The 9,749-nt window shown below is 48.1% G+C and overlaps 1 protein-coding gene across 1 annotated transcript; it reads left to right on the plus strand.

Moving 5' to 3' along the window:
* On the plus strand, positions 2,418 to 7,182 carry CBLN2 (cerebellin 2 precursor). Its single transcript, XM_021389300.1, has 3 exons — positions 2,418 to 2,738; positions 4,596 to 4,715; positions 5,000 to 7,182. Exons 1-3 carry the CDS (start codon positions 2,418 to 2,420, stop codon positions 5,195 to 5,197), a joined length of 639 nt encoding a protein of 212 aa, XP_021244975.1. The 3' UTR covers positions 5,198 to 7,182.

Consider the following 9,749-nt stretch of genomic DNA (forward strand, 5'->3'; position numbering starts at 1 on the left):
CTTGCAGCCACAGACTGGTTCCTGCTCTGATTTTCTGATACTTATTAGTGCAGTACACATATCAGCTTTCTACTCTCATTCCTGCATGCCTGAGCACAGGGGGGAGGAAAAAAAAAAAAAAAAAAGAAAGAAAAAGACCATCAAACGCAAGTATTTCAGGCTTAATATAAAATTCTCATTTAAAATAAGGAGCTATAGGTTAGGTATTCCCTGCACACTGCTTAGCCGCGATTTCAGGGCATGATTAATTTCGCAGTGCAAATCATCAGGCAGACACCCGCAGGGGTTCCTTACTGGTGGTTAAAGCAGAAGATTGAAACAGGAGCACTCATTCATAGATGAGATCGTAATTTTACTACAGAGATACACCTGCAAATTTTTCTCCAGCTCGGGAACATTACAACCACCATTTGGATTTATGTGCGGTTCTCTAACGTACTTTCAGATGCTGAAGTCTGCATATCAGGATCTCCGAGAAAACGCCATATGCATCCAGAAAACACAGAGAGGTGTGCATGGAAACGCAATGCTTCTCTCGCAAAACTTCACTGCCAGTGCTTCGCCGTCCCCTCCCTCCCAGCAGCAGCCTCACGCTGAGACACACGAAACACTTGCAGCCGGTGCTATTTGATGATAAACCTTGACGGTCGTAAGCGCCGCCGCCATCGCTCTGCAAGACCGGAGGGACAGCGGGACAGGGCGGCCGCCCCAGCCCTCAGCTGGCGCCCGGCCCTCAGGGGTTTTCCCTCGCGCCCTCCGGGACGCGACCCGCTCCCGGCCCGCGTTGCGCCCGCCGCCACCGCCAGGTGGCGCAACACGCCCGCTTATGGCGCCGCTCTGCGGGCGGTGCGGGCGCAGGGCTGGGAGCGGGGCCGCCCCAGGGCAGCAGCGCTGTCCTAATGGGGAGCTGAGCGCTGGGCGCTGTTCCGCACCTCGGGGTGCGGTGGTCCCGACAGCGTGTCCATTTTAGTGTTCTGTATTGTTGTTATCTGTATTAAACCCTGAATGCAAAGCAGCTTCCAGCTCGCGATGCTGCCCGGCTGCCCGTAGGTGCTCACGCCCCGCTGGCGCGTTCGTTCAGCGGCGTTCAGTTCGACGAGTGTAGGTGCAGATACCGAGGGGACTGTCCGGCCTCTGGCTGCAGCCGGCGGCGGGAGGAGCCCCGCGGTGCTGCGGGGGGTGCCGGAGCCTGAATCCCTGCCGGGTGCGTGCGTGTGTGTGTGTGTGTGTGTGTGTGTGTGTGAGAAAGAGAGAGGAGGGGAGGAGGGAGAACGTGGGGTGGTGGTGGCGGCCGGGGGGGGACGGGGGGGATTATTGGCAATGGGCGGGCGAGAAAGAGGCGACTCCTGTTGGTGGCGGCCGGGGGGGGACGGGGGGGATTATTGGCAATGGGCGGGCGAGAAAGAGGCGACTCCTGTTTCCTTTTCTTTCTGCCAGCGCAATCTCGGCTCATTTTCTCTAAGCAGTACTAGGTCCCGGACCAGCTCCGCAGCCAGCCCTCCTCTCCCGCCATGGACATCCCAGGTAAAAGGCCGCTCCCCTCCTCGCTGGCCGCTCCCTTTGCAAAACATCACTTTAAACATTAGCGACGCGGAGCGAGGCGAGCGGCCCGGGGTGGGGGGGGAATCTGACACCTCAGTGATTTCTCCGCTGAGCGGAGAAAACTGAGCGGCAACTTCCCAGGGAGACGCCGGCTGAGGAGGTTTCGCTTCTCGCGGTGTTTTCTGCGTGCCGGTTTGGGAGCGGGGGTGTCCGAGCCTCCCGCCGCCTTCCCGAGAGTTTTGGGAGCCTCTGGGGTCCGTGGTAACGGGGACAGCCCGGGGTGGGGACGAAGAGTCGGGAAGTACAGGGGGTTCCCGAGCGCAGGAGGAGGGCGGCGGCGGCTCCCGGAGCGCGGTCGGGCAGCGCTGCGAGCCTTGGGGATGGAGGGGACAGAGGGATCACTGGGAGCCCGAGGGGACACAGCGCGGGGCTGGGAGGGTCCTCCCGGTGTGACCCGACGGGTGCGGCGCTGCCCCCGCCTCCAGGTGGCTGCGGAGCTGCTGGGCGACGGGGAAAGGGAGAAGAGGAGGCGGCGGCAGGGCGGTCTCCCCCGGACCTGTTGTGCCTGTGCCGGCTGTAGGGCGGGGCGGGGGTGCCGCCGGGCTGCGCGGTGCCCGGCTCCCGGCCGCCGCCTCACCGCCGCCCTTACCCCGCCAGGCTGCGCGCCGCCCGCCCTCTGAGGAAGCCCCGCGCGGAGGAGCAGGAGGAGGAGGAGGAGGAGAAGGGAGGAAGGCGCGGCCCCGCCGCCTCCCAGCCACCGTCCCGCCGAGCGCTGGCCGCGGGGCGCCGCGGCAGCAGCAGGCGCGCAGCCCCCTCCGCCTCCCCGCGCCCGCCCGGCGGCGGAGAGCCCGAGAGGCGGTGGTCCGGCGCGGGGCATGGGGCGGCGGCGGCGGGGGGCGCTGCCCGAGGCGGCGGGCGGCTGCTGCTGCTGCCTGGCGGCGGCGCTGCCGCTGCTGCTGCTGCTGCTGCCCGCCGGGTGCCCGGTGCGGGCGCAGAACGACACGGAGCCCATCGTCCTGGAGGGGAAGTGCCTGGTGGTGTGCGACTCCAGCCCCTCGGCCGACGGCGCCATCACCTCCTCCCTGGGGATCTCTGTGCGCTCGGGCAGCGCCAAGGTGGCCTTCTCGGCCACCCGCAGCACCAACCACGAGCCCTCCGAGATGAGCAACCGCACCATGACCATCTACTTCGACCAGGTCAGCCGCCGCCCGCTTCGTCCGTGTTGCTCCCGCGCCGGCATCCCCTCGCCCCGTGGTTACACTTTACATCTTTCCTCTCGCTCTCCTCCCCGCCATCCGCTAGTAACCACCCCGCGGCTAAACTCCCCGAAGAGAGTTCAGGACGTTCTCTGGGGTGCATGCGGGGCTTTCTGGGGTGGTGGCGGTCCCGTGGCTGACGGAGTACTCTAACGTGCCACCTGGTGCCTCGGCACCCCCGAGGATCGCTGCGGGCAGGCGGGACGGGAGCGCGTCCTTCTCGGGAGATGGCCATTTGCAGGGCGGAGGGAGGACGGAGATTTACGGGCGGGGGAAACGCCACATCTGCCGGTGCCGAGCGCGTATGGCAGCGGGGAGGGCGGGCTGAAGGGGTTCCCCGCGCTAGCGAACCGTGTCCCTGCGGGCGGGGAGCGGGGCTGCCCCGCGCGGCACACGCCGGGTTCTGCATGGGGCGTCCCGAGCTGCCGCCGTGCCCTGCCCTGCCCCGCCGTTCCGCTTGGGTTTTGCCATTAAATTCTCTTCTTAAATTGTTTTGATTTTTTTTAACTTTTTTTTTTTTTAATTATTATTTCTCCTGACTTCTGAAGCAATATTGCGGGGTCATCCGAAATGCGCGCACGCACTGTTTTCCCTGTTTTTTTAACCTGTCTGCCCGCCCGTCTTTCACCTGCGTACCTGTCCCTCCTTGATGAGTTCGCAGTGCTATTCCTTGTGTGCAAAATTTCCTAAAGTCGGATCGGCAGAGAAGGAAAAAAGAGCTTCGTGTATATAGCACACTGTAGATACTTCACCCCGCAGTGCTTAGCTGGGAGTTTTAAAGCGTTCCTCCCTCGGTTCCCACAATAACGGATTAATGTCCTCCCTCCTGCTTCTTGGAAACAATAGGGTTTGGCCCCTCGCAGGGCTTTTTTTTTTCTTCTTTCTTTTTTTCTCCTTTATATTTTTCCCCGTCAATACCGGGATTGCAGCCCGCAAAGCCGAGTGGAGCCGCTCAGGAAACGGTGACGGCGGCGGGGCCGGGCGGGTGCGGGGCGCGGCTCAGCTGCCGCCACGGGCTCACCCCACGGGAGCCTCTGCCACGGGAACGTGGTGGGTTTTTTGTTGTTATTTTTTTTTCTATTCCAGCCTCTGCCAGAGGACTCAGCTCTTCCCTTTTTTTTCCCTTTCTTTTTATTTTATTTTATTTTATTTCATTTTACTTTTTTTAAAGCCATTGAAAAAAAAAAAAAGGGAAATTCAGATTGTTGCTGAGGAAGAGGAGTGGGCTCACCCCAGTGCCCGGGGTGATTGCAGAGGGATGGAAAGCACGAGAGGCAGATGGATGTTCAGACAAATGTTCCTGGTGCTGAGGGTCCTCTCTCCTTCTCTCTTCCTGAGCAATATCGCAGCCCCATTTCAGTTGTATACGCTTTTAAACACGAGGGCAGTCCTGGCTTCAGCAGTATAGGCTAAAAAACCTGTATTTGCTTCATGATCTGCTAAGTTCCAGTTGTGTTTATTTCACCTCACCTCCCTGCCACCGCCACCTCCTGCCACCTTTGCCTCGTTGGCAGCACAGTGTGGACATTTGCACTTAATCTAACGGGCTTAGGAGCTCATCACAGCGTAACTAAATCATTTATGAGCCGCGTCGCTTTTTTAATGCCTCTGTAACTTGACTCCTTTCCCCTGCAGTGCACTTTTAATTGTGCTGCAAATACCATTCCAAGTAGGCTTTATATCGGTCATGGAGCTCATGTCAGATTGTCTCTGGCACTTTGCTAAGGCGAGGTCTGATTTCTTTCTCTCTTCTCTCTCTGTCTCTCTCCCTATCTTTTTCCTTTGTTTACTTTCCAGGTATTAGTTAATATTGGCAACCATTTTGATCTTGCTTCCAGTATATTTGTAGCACCAAGGAAAGGGATATATAGTTTCAGTTTCCACGTGGTCAAGGTCTATAACAGACAAACAATCCAGGTGGGTTGTGATCTAAGTAAGATGCTGTCTTGCTTTTTTTTTAATACTCATCCCTACTTCCCTCCTCTCCCCCCCGCCCCCCCATTTATAAACCCATCAGATAAAGAATAAGGCTGCAGATTATTTTAGATAAAAGGTTCTGCATACATGAGAAAAATCGTGCATTGCCTTCACATAGCTCATCTCTATCTCTAATCTGTGCCAAAGTTTAATGAAGTGCACAGGGAAAGCAAGTCACTGAGGCTATTGACAAAACTCAGATTCTCTCTCTTTGCACTTTCTAGGTAAGTTTAATGCAAAACGGCTACCCAGTGATTTCAGCTTTTGCAGGGGATCAGGACGTCACCAGAGAAGCAGCCAGCAACGGGGTCTTGCTCCTCATGGAAAGAGAAGACAAAGTGCATCTCAAACTGGAAAGGGGTAACCTCATGGGAGGGTGGAAATATTCAACCTTTTCTGGCTTCTTAGTCTTTCCACTATAAAAGAAGGCCAAATAGGAGACAGATTGATGAGCTGGAGCAAGAATTCAGTTAACAACACCCTGAACTTGGCAGCACATGACAATATTTCCAGTCACCCCGTCAGACTGTCACAGTAGAAGAACGATAACCTTCTAAACTCCAACATTTGCTTTGAATATTGACAATTCCTCGGGAACCTGCGCCTCTAATTAGTTTTAGACGACAGTGATCTTTAGGAGAAATGAAATTATCGACCTGAGCAATTTGTACCTGTGATTGTAAAGTCAATTTCGGATTTTATTGTTGGGATCATTGACTTTCTTCTTTTTTATTATTTTTTTTTCCTCTCGTTCATTTTTTCCCCTTTTCTTTCTCTTCTTGTTCCAATGAGCCAAATAACTCGGACCACGCAATCGCTTTGTCAGAGGCTCACTCCAGAGCCAGAAGAATGAAGTGTTCAGCCCAATGAGGTTTTCTTTCCATGCTTTATTTATTTGTGTTGTATAGCCTTAAGGAAAAAAAAAAAGAAAAAAAAAAAAGGAAAAAAAAAAAGTATGGCTTCAGTCTCAATCCTGTATTTTTCTGGGGGAGGGGTATTCTGGACATTACTGTGTCAAGAAGTGCTTTATCCAGTGAAGCAAAATTTGCACGATTGGAATCTTCTTTGTTTTGTGTTGTTCGTGTTTTTCATCGACTTTTTTTTTTCTGATTTTTATTTGTATGCGCTAAAAATGTAAGCTAGATTGATCAATAAGGCAAAACAAAGCACATATATACCCTGTAGCTCTAAGTAAAGCTAACCAGTGAACAATTGTTGTCTACACTTTCCAACTGATCTTTATAGACCTATTAAAGAGAGAAAAAAAAGAGAGAAAGAGCTACATGATCCTTCAGTTACAATCTGGAAACCAGTAAAGGAACTGACATTTCTGAATTGCCCTGACATTTCTAGAAGCAACAGTGGAAGCTCTGAATATCTTAACTGACCGGACCCTAAAATAGATCCTTTCTTTGCATTACCAAACGTGGTTTGGGTGTTTTTAGCTGATATTTATTTCATGTATTTTTTCACCAATGCTTGAGTACACATTGTGAGAGCTCAAAGAGATGGCGGAGCAAACTCTTCCAAATTAAATAAGACCACCTCCACTTGACCTGTCCATGGCAAGTATATGAACAGCTGCCCCTAGTGTCTTTGACAGCATTTGGGAGAGGGGCCTCAGAGGATCAGCAAATTCACCAGAAGTTGCGTAGGTGCCATGTATTTATCAGCCATGTGTGTTCTTCCCAACACAAATGGCCTCAGAGTTGTGGGGGTGGAATGCGATCAGTACTGGAGGTTAGGAAAAGTTATTACTCCAGTTGACAAGTGGAAAAATACCAGGCCAGCATCAAATGCATACTTTTGCCTCATTCTCATCAAATAAATCTCCTGTCTTCACTTTATGACAGTGTGCCGAGGACATTCTTGCATGAGGAGATCCAGGAGGGATGTTTATATTCTTTGATATGATTTTAAATTCATTTATTTAAATATTTCATCTTGTTATTAAACCCACAAGAGTGGATGTGTATAAGAATTTATTTTTATCAGATTTACTCCTCTGCCACAAACAAATACAATGCAAAGGCATTTGCAGCAAATCAGTGGTAGCTATGTTGTATTTCGAAATTATGGTGGACATGTCATTTTCATTGTAAATTTATCATTAAAGGGACAAAGTCAATTAAAATCATATATTCTTTAAAAAAAACTTATCTGTGTTGCTTATGATACCTCAGATGGCTAAAACCTAAGCCAATTTTATATTTAACATTTTTGTATGTTTTTGTGATTGGTGTTTGCTTTGGCGTTTTGCTAAGCCGTTTGTTGAATGAATGAGTTTCTGGTTTTGTTTTTTACTGAGTTGCATTTACTGGTTCCTCCTTGTGCATTGGCATGATTGTAATGTTTCTAGTTGCAAAATATAACGGGGCTATGTTTAAATACAAGAAATAAAACCTGAGTCAGCGACAACCTTTTTCTATTGAAACACAAAAATAGTTATGAAAGCACTTCATAGGTAGTGTAAAACTACTTTTAAATCTAGGTTTTTGTGTTTAAAACTTGATCACATTTCCCAAGGAAATATGCACTGATTTTGGTTCAGAGTTCCAAGTTTTCAGTTTCTGTTACATTACCGCAGTAATTTTGAAATTATGCCTACCATAACCACTTTCAGTTTTCCCATATACCATGGTTCGTCTGCCTTGAATAAGGCGATGATGTTTTAGTTCTGGCTCTCTCCTGAGCCAAACAATGCCAATTGCAAGGTTTTCTTTGGACACATTCTTGAAAGCTTCTGAGCCACTGAAACTGTGGAATTTGAATATCTCACTTCATGTATTCAAGTCTATTAATTTTGACTATGCTTATGTTTATAAAGTTAAATACATATACATGACTACCAACCTTCTGAATGGAAGAAAGTCTCTAATATACCCTCTCCCTCTTTATTCTATTTGTGTGTCCTTCATGCTAAGCTGTGAAGTTGGCACTGTTATATAAACAGTTGTATTAAAAGGAAATAGGGCAGTAAATTCTCACTGTACACTGATTACAAACGTTTTTTTTAGAATCATAGAATCATAGAATGGCCTGGGTTGAAAAGGACCTCAGAGATCCTCAAGTTTTAACCCCCCTGCTGAGTGCAGGGTCGCCAACCACTAGATCAGGCTGCCTAGAGCTACATCCAGCCTGGCCTTGAATACCTCCAGGGACGGGGCATCCACAACATCCTTGGGCAACCTGTTCCAGTGTGTCACCACCCTTTGAGCTTTTTGGAGTTGTTTGGTTTTGTATTTGGCAATATTTGTTCTCTTTCCTCTTTTAATTCATTTTGTACCTGCGTTTGAGTAGGTGCAACCTGTTTGTCTTTGGTAACAGTAGATATTTTGATGTATATACAAAGCACTGTAGGATGCAACAAGAAATATTATGTGAAGCTGCTTAGAGGAGCCTTCTGGCACATAAAGAATGGACTTCTCTAACGTAATTTATAAAAGTACATTGATTGGGTATCATTCGGAGCTGGTGCTAAGTTCATGTTGAGGAGCACCATGACAGTTACTAAGTGTAAAACATAACATTGTGAAGCAGGCTAGTGGCACAGTAACAGCTTTGGTTCCTGTGGGAGTAATAACACAATATTCCTTCCAACAAGTTTCAAACTTGCTCATAAATTGCTGTGTAAATTATTCCTATGAGAACACTGCATTTGATGTCTTCCCTTCCAGGGACCAGCTGCATCCCTCTCACTTGTGTGTCTTTGGGAGCGTTGTTTTATTGTTTCTTCAGTGGATACTTGGCAGGGTAGAAACCAAAACCTATGTTTGGAATGATATTCATCACACACTTTGTTTCTTTCGTGTATATCTTCAAATTTTACATGCATAGTTTGAACACGATCTTGCAAAAAGCAGTGTGCCCTTTCACACCCTCTGAGGCAGTGGGTGTGATAGACATGTAGTGTCTCTCATTACTGGTCAGAATCTTGTGAGCTGGATCTGTTTATGTTGGTGGGAGGAGGAGAGAGCCAGACAGGGTGAAACTAGGGAGATGTTTAGCAGTTACATTTTGTTTGTTGGCTGTGACATTTTTAAGTAGGACTGTTTGGGTTTTTTTTGTTTTTTTTTTTTTTTGTTTTTGTTTTTTTTTTTACCAAATCTTTATCTTGCACAAGCTGTCTAAGTAGAAGGTGCTTGTTTACAGATGAAATTTTAAGAAACAGCCGAAAGCGGTTTCATATCTTTCCAATGTGACTTTCATTTCTGGAATAGGCAGAGTCACAGGTGGAGTTGCTTAAAAGTAACTGCTATAATTAACAGCTTATTTCAATCCTTTATAATCTTATGTGTTAACAAGCTCTCAAAAATCAGTGTCACCAATACACTTCATGATTTTCACAGGTAACAACTTGTCAGATGAAGGTCCATTAAAATTACATATAACTAAAGAAAAAAGAATTCATTTGTTTTATTTACTATTGAAAGGTCAGGTCAGGCCTTTGAGCTAATGCATAGTTCCTAGGATTTGAACTCCACATTTTCTTGTACAGTTGTTCCAAGACCATGTTTGATCAGATGAGTTACACCCATTTCTATTTCTATTGTTAAACAATAATGATTCACTGCAAAATAACCAACATTTCAATAGGTCAGATTCCTTTGTTTGGCTTGTCTTCATCTGTCAGAGTACTCAGAAATACTCAATTACGGCTCACCTTTTAACTCTATCATATTAACTGGTTATAAACTGAGAATTATTGTGTGATGCATCGTGACTGTAGTTAGACATTGATTAGGCGGCTTGTCAGATGATAGGCAAAGCTTTTGATCAGTTGCTTACTAGTATCAGCAAAATTCTAGTGTGCTATAGTAAAATAGATATATTGTTTTTTTAATGAAGTGGCTAATCCTACTTGGTTTACTTCTGTAGAGTCTAATCCTCTATAAGGAATCTTATGGAGAATATCAGTAGGTATGGGCCTGAATTTTAGGGCTTTGACTTCGGTTCATTACCTACAGTTATTTT

Source organism: Numida meleagris, chromosome 2, assembly GCF_002078875.1.
Source record: "Numida meleagris isolate 19003 breed g44 Domestic line chromosome 2, NumMel1.0, whole genome shotgun sequence".
Taxonomy (NCBI): domain Eukaryota; kingdom Metazoa; phylum Chordata; class Aves; order Galliformes; family Numididae; genus Numida; species Numida meleagris.